Here is a 13,428-nt window from a genome sequence, read left to right as displayed (position 1 = left end):
TCACCCAAGAAATGTCCCTTTAAAATGTTTATTTAGGTAACAAGTAGTATCTTTGAATGGCCGAAAGATGTCAGCACACTCCACAGTACAGAGTCTGTGTGACTGCGACTCATGGTGCAAAAGGCTTCCCGGCTGTGATTTGTGTTTTTGTCAGCATAGCTTCTGGCAATATGACCTATTTTTCTGCGCGCGCTCTCTCTCTCTCTTTCGTCTTTCTCATGTATTTTCATGTGGGTTGTTGTTGATTACCCACTACCTTGCCCAAATAATATACAGACCATTGTTTTATCAAAAGTATTTATTGTCTATATGGGTGGCAGGTGATTGCAGATTTGATAGTATGCTGCTTGCCTCCCGGTTTTCTATGTTTTCTGTCCCATCTTTCCAAAAACAAAACCTTTCTTTCTTTCTTTCTTTCTTTCTTTCTTTCTTTCTTTCTTTCTTTCTTTCTTTCTTTCTTTCTTTCTTTCTTTCTTTCTTCCTTCCTTCCTTCCTTCCTTCCTTCCTTCCTTCCTTCCTTCCTTCCTTCCCTCCTTCCTTCCTTCCTTCCTTCCTTCAGATAAGGAGATGTTTACTAGGTGAAAGAATGAAAACATGGACTTTTTCTCTCCGCCATTGGCGCTTTACTAGTGTCACTCAAATGTGGGTGGTATCAGCTGACAAATGATAGTTCCAGTAAGTGCGCTCTCCTGCTGTAACCCACTGACAGTCAACAGACAGCCGCAGCGAGCAGGACGGAGAGCGCGGGCGGAATATTCACCACGACTGGATTGGGAAGGAAAAAAACAGCTATCAACAAACTGTGAAAAGTTTTATGAAAGGTCTATTTAGAAACAATCTGTTCTTAGTGTCTATTCAGATTGTTCGTCATTTCACTTTGTGTGTGACTTTATCAATGTAGCCGTGTGTATAGCGGAGTTTTTTCCCCCCCTGAGCAGATTCATTTTTTGTTTATCTGCTACAACAACACTTCGTATTTGCGAAGGCTTAACTTTTTGTCACCAATTCCGTATATGACATTGTAACATTTTGCGCCGTTATTCCTCACCATGGCCGAAGCAGCCCTACCACATTTAGTGGAAATCGACCCGGATTTCGAGCCGTTATCACGGCCCCGGTCATGCACTTGGCCCCTGCCTCGACCGGAGTTCATCAACCCGGGCGACTCTAACACTTCATCCCCAGTTCCGTCTGTAAAGCAGGAGCCCGCCAGCAACCATGACTACATCAACAACCTCAGCATGTTGGAGGAGAACGAAGACTTCTCCGACCAGAAGCCTGTCGTTTTGTGCAACGATTTCCAGTGCCAGGAGAATTGCATCCACCAGCAACCCCACCAACCACATCAGCAGCAGCAGCACCAGAGCCCTCAGCTCCCGCATCAGCAACAGGTGCCTCTGCTGTCCTCTCCCGTCGGGTCGACCACCTCGGTGGCGGCGGCCGCGGCTGCAGCGGCGCAGAGGAAGAGCAGCTCCTCTCGGCGTAACGCGTGGGGGAATATGTCATACGCCGATCTCATCACTAAAGCCATTGAAAGTGCCCCGGAAAGCCGCCTCACCTTGTCTCAGATTTATGACTGGATGGTGAAGAGTGTTCCTTATTTCAAGGACAAAGGAGATAGCAACAGCTCGGCTGGTTGGAAGGTAAGTTGTGTTTATATTGTATATCTTCTTGTATAGTGTTTGGACTTTATTCCTTTACATTTTTACTATATGAAGCACATTCTCAGGGAGCTCGTACAGAACCAAGCATTTCTGTATGTATGTGACAAATAAAACAAAACTTGAAACTTGAACTTGAAGTTCTCTAAACCTCGCCACCCATACTTGTAATTTAGCCTAATGTGCGTGTTGGTGGCGCAAATGAATAACACTTATGATGACCATTTAATGGATCGTTCATTACTTTAATTGGCTGCAAATGCAATATAGTTGCGTTCACCCATCCTATAACAGGCCCGACACAGATTCCCAAACCGTCTTAACAAACACATGATTATGAATAGGCCCACGCTTTTTGCTCATAGCCTAATTTCCAGTTTGACAATAGGCCAGGCCAGTTAGTGAACGCACGAGTTTATTGTATGTGTGGTCCATTCACGGGCTTGTGAAACAGTGTCTCCTCATTGTAACGCAGCCAGCTCATGGTAATTCACTAAACTGGCCAGTTACTACATGACCTTAGACAGTCATCTGACTTTTCCCGAGGTAGGCTATGTGTTTGATATAAGTCTGCTGACTCAACAGGGACTTTTCTGTTCATACGGGCCGCGTTCTGTTTTTAACAGCAATATTCTGCCCTTATTCCAAATACTGTAGATTGTAGAATGAAGCTATTGTCACTCCCGCCGTGTGTGTGAGATCGAGTCAGTGATGAATGAAGAGCGTTTGTAGTTCACTGTGCTAAGAGACAGGTTTACATACCAGACGCATTCATGTATCATGGAAACTGCCCAATTCATTACACAAGAGAAGACTTCGAGTTACTGATGCGGTGTGGCAGGCAGCCCCCCCCACCCCCACCCCCACCCCGCCAATATTAAAAGGCGTCAACATGCTTTAACATTTTTTATTTTTTTTACCACTTTTCACTTGTTGTTGTTATTATTATATGAGTGGGGATTTTGTGTTGGATCCCTCGCTTTCAGGGTGTTTAGTTGCCTCTTTAAACGTTTTGGAAATACTTTGTGGCACTTGATGAAGAGAGGCAGTCAAGTGTAGCTTCTCCAGTCCTGACACAGAGGTTTTGTGTTCTAGTCTTGTGCTGCGTGAGTCACTTGGCTTGAAACCCAATCAGGTTTTTTTCTTTTAGTACATCAATAATGGATATAATCCGTAGATTTTGGAAGGGGAGGACTCACTGTTGTAAAACAATATCGTTGGAACTTCAACTTTCAGATCCCATAATTCTATAATGGTCCTTTTTACACCCAGTGTTTACAAACAATGCTAACATAAACAAAACATGAACATATGTTTATTTCAATACATGTAAAGCGCATGTTAAGCAATTCCTATAGGCCAACGTAACTGGCAATCAATAATTAGAGAAGATAATATCTTTGATAATTCCTTAAATCCATTGAACAAAGTAGTTTTTTTGTGGCAGACATGTATAACATAATAATATGTGTTATGGTCCAGTTCCCAAATGGGAATTTAAAGGGATGAAAAGCTTTTTTCACTTCTTTCCTTTGCTTTAATTTGCTTTCCTTTCCTTATTTCCTTCACCACACATATTATTACATTATGTAGGTCATTTCCCTTGGCATGGGTTTGTTATGATTTGGCAGGGTGCCTTCAAATGAAAGTTTAATGACTCTGATATCCTGTAAGTCACTGCTAACGACAACACAACACAGACTTGGACCCGTGCTCAGCATGTCGTCATTAAGGAACGAAAGATTACGCTTATCAATTCCAACATAACTTATAGTGCACTATCTGGTTTATTGATCCACAGCACCTTATCTGGAAACCTGTTGCTTGCATGCCGTCAACATTACCACAAGGCAAAACATTATTCAGCCCTTATAAAATCCAACCAATTGGTAGCAGTTTAATTAGGAATTTATTACATATAGCCGAAAATAGTTTAGAGTATCATTCCACCATTGGCCTGACATGGTCCTCTCCAGCGGCCGATCGTGAGAGTATTATAGTATAACAACATGGTTCTTTTTTCCCCCAACGCGGCGCAATATCAATCAAATGCTTATCCTCCTTATTGAACCACTTCAGCTAACAAGTGAATTCTCTCACCGTCATTCCATCTGCCATTGATAGGCATCCATTCGGTAGTAATTGTGTGAGTGGCGGTCGCAGTAGAATGCCTTTGAAGGGGCACTCAGCCACTGCATGGGCCTGCAGCTCGCCTTGCCATGTTGGGGGTGGGTGGGTGGGTGGGTGTGTGTGTGGGTGGGTGTGTGTGTGTGTGTGAGTGTGTGTGTGTGTGTGTGTGTGTGTGTGTGTGTGTGTGTGTTGTGTGTGTGTGTGCGTGCGTGCGTGCGCGCGTGTGTGGACTGAGCAGCAGTACTGTGGGAAAGCAAAATGCCATTCACCACTCCTAGCAGAGTTATTCATGGTTCTGCCCCTGCTGTATGCAGTCGGAGGGCTGGCACATTGTCTCTGTGGAGCGAGGCCACTTACAAGCTGGTAAAAAGGGCCGGAGAGGAGTTTGAGAAGGAGTTAAGGCTCTGTGGTGTGAACAGTGTTATGTTCTCTGCATTCAAAACTCAACAATAGATACGTCTCTTTCTGTAATCAGTATTTGTTTTTGGATAGGAAATCGAACATTTCTCTCAGGAGAAGAGATGGTTTGTTTTTACAACATGCTTGAACCCGGTGGTGTTCCTTCCTCGTCTGAGGCTGGCCGGGATGAAGAGAATGGCAAATTGTATGGAAAAACCCATTAAAAAGACATCAGCCGTAGATGGTGATGCTAGACGTTTGAACAAAAGGACAAAAAAAAACTCACATTTCAACCTTGTGAACCTCTGAAACAGTACAAGTGATGTTGCTGGAGAGGATCTGCACATGCTATCCGGCCGTGGAGGCAGCAGTAGAATCACAAAGGAACGCTCTGTTATTTGGATCCAAGTGACTGATTCTGTCACTATGTGTTAAGTTCCATGAATGTATGAGAGCTATGATAAAGATAGCTGGGTAACTTAATAGAAACATATATGGTTAAAAATAAGGAGATATCACAGAGACGTTAGGCTAACCCCAAACCAAGCTACTGGAGATCACACAGATCATCTCACGCCTCCTTACTGTAGATACAATTACAAACCACAAACGTTTTCACGTGTCAAAACATTAGCCCTGATTAACTTTGGGTTAAGTCTTTATAAGATAATTTTGTCCTGATTTACCTTTGGTTAAGTCTTTATAAAACATTAGCCCTGATTGACCTTGGGGGTTAAGTCTTTATAAAACATTAGCCCTGATTGACCTTGGGTTAAGACTTTATAAAACATTAGCCCTGTTTTATGAATTTACTCTTTCATCTGCATCCTTGTTTCCAAAATAGGTCACATTCTTCTGGTTGATCCCCACATTAGGGCTGCTGCAATAATCAAATAATAAAATTATTGCATTTACATTATGAGATATACAATTTTGTATGATCGTGATAATTGCTTTTCTCCTTTAGAATTTTTCCTCTTCCATATTAACTTTCAAACAAAACCAAAACAAATATGTTGCAAATATGTCAAATGTTATATCCTGTCACCCACTAGATTATTACTCTTAAATCCAGTGGTGGAAACTTTAAAAGTATTCTTACTGAAAAAAGTATTTTGTACTTAAGTATTAATCTTGAGGCACTTGTACTTTACACAAGTGTTTCCATTTATAGAACTTCAAATGGACGTAATTGGCGGCAGCATAATTGGACCACATACCACTTTAACATAGCCATTAATCAGTGCAGAATAACTGGACCACATACTACTTTAACATAGCTTTTAATCAGCGCAGTATAACTGGACCATATACCACTTTAACATAGCCATTAATCAGTGCAGAATAACTGGACCACATACTACTTTAACATAGCTTTTAATCAGCGCAGTATAACTGGACCACATACCACTTTAACATAGCTTTTAATCAGCGCAGTATAACTGGACCACATACCACTTTAACATAGCTTTTAATCAGCGCAGTATAACTGGACCACATACCACTTTAACATAACCTTTAATCAGCGCAGTATAACTGGACCACATACCACTTTAACATAACCTTTAATCAGCGCAGTATAACTGGACCACATACCACTTTAACATAGCCATTAGAGGTAGATGAATCGAGCATTGAATGCTCCCAAGCACCGGAATATAAACAAAAAATATGTATTTTAAATTTTCATACGTAATTACATATTACATACAATATAAAACACCTTCCTACTTTTACTTAAGTACACTTTGGAATAGTGGACATTAACCGTTACTAGAGTACTATTTTATCTTTCTACTTTTACTTAAGTAAAGGAACTGTGCACTTCTTCCACCACTATAGGGAGGTGTAGTGGTTACGTCATTGCCGTTTTTCCGTGTGCCACCCTCTGTCCAACGCAATGTATTTCCCCATTGCCCATTTCTAAATTGTCTTGTTTAAAACAAGTAAAGCATTAACATTTACATGGTGTACAGTACCTTTCTGTGCGTATTCATCCACAATCTATAACTCAACATGAAAATATCATTAATCATAAAAAATAATCGCCGAATTTTATTTCAACCAAAAATGCTTAAACAATAATGTTAGTGATAGAAGCCAGGGAACTCATCCCTCCCCTCTACTGGGCCTGGCCCAATTAATTCAAGGGACCCGTGCCGTGTGCCATGTCGCTGGGGGCCCGGCTCCGCACGCATTGGCCTGGGATATGGGGGAGTTCTACGAGCTTAACTCAGGGGGGGGGGGGGGGGGGGGGGGATGTCGGCATCGGGGATGTCGGGCATCGTTTCCGCGGTTTGGCCCGGGAGAGTGGGGTCTTGTATGTTGTGGGGTCGTTGTGCGTGGGGTGGGGTGCTTGGTGACAGGGGAGGTGGCGGGCTTGGCTCGGTGGGGGGGAGTACCTTCCCTCTCTCCTCTACTGAGCCTGGCCCAATAAAATTCAAGGGACCCGTGTCGCTGAGTGCTCGGCCCCGCGTGGGACGGACCTGGGATGTGGGGGAGCCCTATTTCTGGGGGTGGATGGCGGGAGGGGGGGGGTCCCTCTTATGGGGTCTGGGAGGCTGAACGCAGCCATATTCAAGGGGCCCATGTTAGTGCATTGTTGTGTTATGGATGTCATTGTAAGTATTGTCTAAGTGTTTGTCTATAAATGTTAATAAAAATTTAAGTAAAAAAAAAGAAGAAGGGAACTGCTGCGACTTTGGATTTAAGCCGAATGAGACAATTCCAATAATTCATCATCACGGCTCTTTGTGAGAAGAACAAAAGTTCACGATTCGGGCGGCCCTACCCCACAGGGCAACGGCAGCGATACGGTTTGCCGCCATGCGTCTCAACGAGCCCGGGTCCCCATCGTGACGAAATAATATATAGTATAGACTAGGGATGTCCGATATTATCGGCCGATATTGGCATTAAAATGTGATATCGGAAAATATCGGTATCAATTAAATTTTTTTTTTTTTTTTTACATTTCTATAACCTTTATTTACCCAGGCAAGCAAGTAAGAACAAATTCTGATTTTATTTATTGTCAAAAGTATGCATAATGTTATGTTAATTCCACAACAAGACATATGTAATGTTAATTACCTGAAATTATTCCATTTTTGGGGGGGTGAACCCTGCATCGGTATCGGTTGATATCGGTTGATATCGGTATCGGAAATTAAGAGTTGGACAATATCGGTATATCGGTATCGGTAAAAAAGCCAATATCGAGCATCCCTATATAGACGAATAAATAATAATAAATCATAAATCATAATGTGACTATCATCCTCTAAGTGCACCCGATTCCCTGTAAGTGGCTCAGACGTTTAATTCATTATGGAGCTATGATTAAAGCCCATCTCGTATGATAGTATGAGACATTGGTAGCTTGTTCGAGCTCCTCTCCAGTCTACAGTGAGTCACGGTGGCATCCTCGCAGAAGGGGCCCTCGCTCCCTGCAGGGGGGGGGGGGGGGGTCATGTTTTGCCAGGTGGGACCAGCTTCGAGGACTCCACTCCAAGTGCACCGGACACTGCCGCGGCCGAGAGGGGTTGTTTCCAGCACAGAGCGGAGAGGAAGACAGATGGTACATGTTGCGTATGTCGCATAAACACCCCCCCCCCCCCCCCCCCCCCCTCCTTGATTTACTCTTCCTATGTTGTTAGCGCATGATGTTGACTGCTGTAATACATATGTTTATTCACGGCTCGACAACTTATTACAAATACAAATACATTGTCACCAGCTTGGCTGGCCGTCCACACTAATACAATTGGCTGTATTAGAGGGTGGGAGAAGCTGGCGGGGTGGGTCCGGGTCGTTGTAAACAGCGACTCCTACAGTTCGGTCGGGGCGCCTGCTAAGCGCGGATAGGATTTGAGGGGGATAGTGTGATCCTCCCACACGCTACGCCCTCTCAAATGAGAATCCGCGCTGCCAGGTGAAAAGAAGCGGTGATTGGCTGGACGTGTGTCGGAGGAAGCACGTGGTAGCCTCCACTCTCCCAGATGATCTGACTGTGGGGGGTAGGTGCGCAGCGACCAGGAAGGGACTGGGAATTGGCATACGACTAACATTGGGATGGGAGAAAAAACGGAGGAAAAAAAAAAAAAAAAAAAAAAAAAAAATACAAATACAAGCGCCTCTTGCCACATGCTCATGTAGGCGTCCGCGGCATGCATACGCACGTACATGTGGTGGGGGGACTGTGTGTACACACAATACATACATACTTGCATAACTTGCCAAGAATCCGCTCCTTCCCGTACTACTCTACTATATACGCACGTCACCTCAGAGTAAATATTTGATTTCAGCCAGCGGAGTGGGATCGCTCAGGTACTCTTTCATGTCCGGGATCAATTCTCTGGTACGCTCCCTCTGTTGCGTGCCGCTCTCCCCTGGCCTGACATTCCTTTAGCCCACGCTGGTAAACACTCCCACAGGTCCCAAAACAAACAGCCGGAGCAGACAAACACACATACGTTGGAGCAGATTGTACAGCGAGTGGCACGCAGGTCATTACCACGTGAAGGCACCCGCTGACTCCAAATCCCATGTAACGATACAGTAAAGCGCTATAGGTAATCAAGAGGAGAGGCTCACAAGCAGGCAGTGTAGTAGTTCAAGATTCATAGGATAATAATGATGACGTGTTTCATTCCAGATATACATTTGGATATAGGCTACATCATGGCTGATATTCATGACTCTTGTAAATGTCACTTTTGTGTAGGCGAAGGTCTGATTACATCCACTGACTTCACTTTTGTTCTACAGACATAGTGGGTTTTCCTTTTAAGTGTTAAGACCCTGGGTGCTTATAGGGATATGTTCCTTCTGTTGTCTCTCTCTCTGCTGCACCCCATGTGTCTGTGTGTGTGTGAGTGTGAGAGTGATGGCTTTCAGCCGGCCGATGCTGATTGGCTGAGTGCAGGACGACTGGCCCCGCCTCGCCATGACATCCTCCTGCTGGTTGGCCGGCTGATTAGCTGGGCCCCTGTTTTAAACACCTCGGCCAGGAGCGACAACACACGAGAGAGAGAGCATGGGGAACAGCCGCCCTCCAAACTAGAGACAGAGGGATCCATGTCTAGCTGATTAGTGTAGCAGCTTAATGTTATTCCGTTTTTTTATTGTATATAATTGTAAACATCTCCTTCAGTTAAGATAATAAAAAGGCACCATTGCCTTTTGGTTTGGGGAGCGGGGAGGGAGGGGTCCTATGTTGTGTCCCGGCTCCACCAGGCTGGGGCACAACGCACTGGGGGGCTCATCCTTTTTCCGCTTTGTTTCGTTTCAGTTCGCACGGCAAGTAATGGTAAGTCGCTGGTTTCTGTCTGCAGTTTCCTTTTGTCTGTGGGCTTTCGATTCGGGTGAGTTCACTAAAAGCTCCCACAGTCGCTCCGACTTAACAAAGCGACGGAACGGAAGACAATTGACTTTTAATTGAAGGGGGAACATGACGTTAAAGTCACAGCGAGCACCAGCGAGAAAGACATCAAGGCCTCTCTGGTTAAAGAGTCGGTTGGAATAACGTGCGTTATTTCATTCCGCGGCCGCGGCTGCTGGCTGCGCATGGAAGGAGGGCGAGCGTGCGGACCTCTAGATGCGGACCTCTCGGCGCAGTCAGCCGTGGCATTTTGGAAAATCTCAAACCGAATATTCAACTTAGAGAAAGGGATATTCGGCTTAGAGAGAGAGAGAGGGATTATTCGGTTTAGAGAACGAGAGATTGAACTGGAACACATGCGGCTTAAGAACTCTAGGAGCTGGAAGCCCCAGAGAGACTCACGGGCCCCCCCCCCCCCGGGGGCCGATGCGGGCGCACCGCGTTCCACGTCGACATCTGCCCGCCGGTCCTCTTCTTTTCCAGGCCCCCAACTCTGATGTGAGCGGGCGCATCGGCCCCGGTGCCACCTTTTTAGAGAGTCCGAAGTCTATTCTTACTTTAATGCCTCTGAACGCGTCGCGGCCACTCTGCGATGGCGAACAGATGTGTGGCCTCTGCTATTACAGTGTAAATTGGAGGGGAAAGCCCCAAGAAGTGTGTGCCAGTTTGTCCGTTGAGCAAAGTCTGTGGACTGTGATCTGGTTAAGACAACTGTATTGCGGGCTTATACGAGCTAGTCCCCAGAGGCCTTACCGCCCCGACGGTTTAGAAGAACTGGAGAAAACTGCCAACCGAACCCATGTGGAGTTTGCACAAGAGAAAGCTGTTCTGTTCGATGAGCGGCGCCACGCCGGTATAAAGTTAACGATTTTGGAACGATTGCGAGAACTTGTTTTGCTGGGGGAATTTTTGAAAACATGTTTGCCTGGCAAAATTGTAGTCTAGAAAGTGGTCACTTTGCGGACGAGGTTTGTTTTAACTCACACACGGATCTCTTTTCTCCGTCGGTACACCGCAACTCCAGTCCAAATTCAGAAAGGAAAACCGATTCTCCTGAAAACGAGGTTTGTTTTAACTCACACACGGATCTCTTTTCTCCGTCGGTACACCGCAACTCCAGTCCAAATTCAGAAAGGAAAACCGATTCTCCTGAAAACGGCCACGATTTAATGGTGGCTGTCTCGGCTGACGGTCATGAGTGCTTCTTTTGTCATGAATTTGGTCACCTTTGTACTTGTTAATGACTTGGCTGGTGGAAAAGTGTTTCCCAGGGGTTGTGGAAACTCCAGTTTCTGATACGCTCGATTCTGCTCTTTCTCTCTCTCTCTCTCTCTCTCCGTGTCCGTAGGGACCACCTGTGTCAAGAGAGAGAGTGGATCTATCAAACTTGTTTATGGTTTTTCTCGTGGTAATGACCAACAGTCTGTTGCTTACTATTCCTAGAGGAGGACGTGTTACGATCACGTTCTTTCTGTTGTCCCTCTGTGTGTGTGTGTGAGTGTGAACGTGATGGCTTTCAGCCGGCCGATGCTGATTGGCTGAGTGCAGGACGACTGGCCCCGCCTCGCCATGACATCCTCCTGCTGGTTGGCCGGCTGATTAGCTGGGCTCCTGTTTTAAACACCTCGCCCAGGAGCGACAACACACACGAGAGAGAGCATGGGGAACAGCCGCCCTCCAAACTAGAGACAGAGGGATCTATGTCTAGCTGATTAGTGTAGCAGCTTAATGTTATTCCGTTTTGTGTGTGTGTATGTACATATCCTTCAGCGAAGATAATAAAAAGGCACAACTGCCTCTTTTTTCTTACAACAACCTGTTATTATTTGTGCCTGGTTTGGGGAGCCGGGAGGGAGGTGTCCTTTCTTTTTTATGTCCTGGTTCCTTTAGGCTGCTGGGGCATAACATCAGCCGTCAACCATTTTGAGTACTAGAAGTTTTGAAGATGATCGATATACTCGGTTATCTCGTTCATTCATGTTGGAATGAAAGTCTTTATTGTTACAGACTAGAGCCCCGTAAGGCTTACGTTCAGCCATCCAAGCTCATAACAAAAAACATAAAGTGAAGTATTGAGGAAACAGAACAAAGGGGCTGGTTTTCAATGAAAACAGAAAAACAACGGTAGGTTAGCCGTTAGCTCACCAGGATCTGAACACGAGGTCTCGGGCCGGGGCGGGTGAGCGCTGTCTCTGGGCCCTTCCAGGGAGACGCGGCCGCGGTCAACAGTGCACCATACTAAGTCAATCGTTTTTATTATTGTAAATGGTCTGGTGGCCAAAGCGTACACATACTGGTTTTCTAATCCCACAAAATCCCCCCCAAAAAATCCCACTTCTTCTACCTCTTCGTCCCACACTCTCTGCGCTCCGTCGGTGTTGCGAGCTTCTCACTCCGCCTGGGAACACCAACTGCTCCACGGAGGTGATTGGGTCTCGGCTCCCAGCGTACACGTGAACACTCGGTTATCAAGCGGCGGTTGACCCTTATTATTTCTGTCAATGAAAACCAGTTTAGGCAAAAGATTCAAGATTCAAGAGGTTTATTTGTCACATACATACCAGGGCATACAGTGAAATGCGGGTGGCCATGCCCGCTTTGATCGTGCAATAATACTAATAATAAAATAGGCATAATAAACAGGTAATAAAATAGACATAAAATAGGCATGATAAAATAGACATGCTAAAGTCCTGAGATAGTGCAATACAATGTTAGCTACGGATTTAAGGCACTGGGTCCTATGTACACTACTATGCAATATACAGTTTTTACTGTAAGGTGACTCAAAGGAAGGAAAATCCCTAACACTATGTACTTTATAAACTTATTTTTGGAAAAACCTTGCTTAAAAGTACTTGCCTGTGCCGTAAGGTAAAATTCAACCCTATCACCATCGAGACATACAGTAGACTTCAGTTGTTTAATGAAGTATCTTAACTGAATCGCTGGAGGCTCTATCTACTCCCCCCCTCCCCCCCGAGTATAAATGTGTGCTAGAAGAGTGGATAGAACAGCAGCCCTGCTGTGTCTAGAGCCCCCCCACCCCGAAGCAGGCAGGCAGTCAAACCTTGGCACCGCCCCAGGATGTGAGGGTATGTGTGTGTGCGCGCGGGCGTGTGTCTCTCAGCCACTCCCCCTCGACCTCCCCTCCACTTCCTGTCCCCGCCCTCGCCGCCCGCCTCTCAGCTCGTCGCCCGCCTCTCTCTCCGCTGCCGCGTTTCTGCCTCGACTACAGACAGAGCGGGATCACGCTGACACTTAGATGACTCTGCACAAATCTCTCCTCGCAGTGTTAACAATCCATCACTCATGTCGAATACTGGAATGGCCGACCCAGGACCCATCTACTGTCTACCAGAGCCAGAGGGCGAGAGAGAGAGAGAGAGAGAGAGAGAGAGAGAGAGAGAGAGAGAGAGAGAGAGAGAGAGAGAGAGAGAGAGAGAGAGAGAGAGAGGGAGACCCAGTTATACCTCCCAAGTTCAGACTGGGTGATAATAGTTGCATAATCGAGACCTTTACAGAACCATTGAGCCGCAGGCCAAAGTCTGGTGCCACCGGTTAGTCAGCGGCACCAGGAAGCGGCACCGCATCGGGGGGGTGGGATGCTGGGCTCCTGCGTGCGTTCCGCGTCTGCATATAACCTGGGCCTCGTAATTAAAGCCCCGCTGCTGGCAGATGTACAGACACAACGGCAGACAGACAGACGGGCAGGCAGACAGACGGGCAGGCAGACACAGGGTACATTCCAACACAGACCTCATGTACTGTGTCTTATTTTGTTAAATGTATTTATTGCATATTGTTTCTTTTCTCTTTGCCAGTTGATTTTAATCGAGGATCTTCTTTATG

General features: G+C 45.7%; 1 protein-coding gene across 1 annotated transcript in view; it reads left to right on the top strand.

Annotated features, from left to right (window-relative positions):
• Window positions 1-728: 728 nt before the first annotated feature.
• Window positions 729-13,428, top strand: part of foxo1a (forkhead box O1 a) — a 45,102-nt gene continuing 32,402 nt past the window's right edge. Inside the window, exon 1 of the mRNA XM_084331991.1 lies at window positions 729-1,643. Coding sequence (XP_084188117.1) covers window positions 1,050-1,643 — 594 coding nt within the window. The 5' untranslated portion in view covers window positions 729-1,049. The remainder of the gene's footprint in view (window positions 1,644-13,428) is intronic.

The sequence above is a fragment of the Notolepis coatsorum genome (assembly GCF_963971535.1).
Source record: "Notolepis coatsorum genome assembly, chromosome: 1".
In the NCBI taxonomy this organism is placed as follows: Eukaryota; Metazoa; Chordata; class Actinopteri; order Aulopiformes; family Paralepididae; genus Notolepis; species Notolepis coatsorum.
This window is presented reverse-complemented; position numbering and strand designations above follow the sequence as displayed.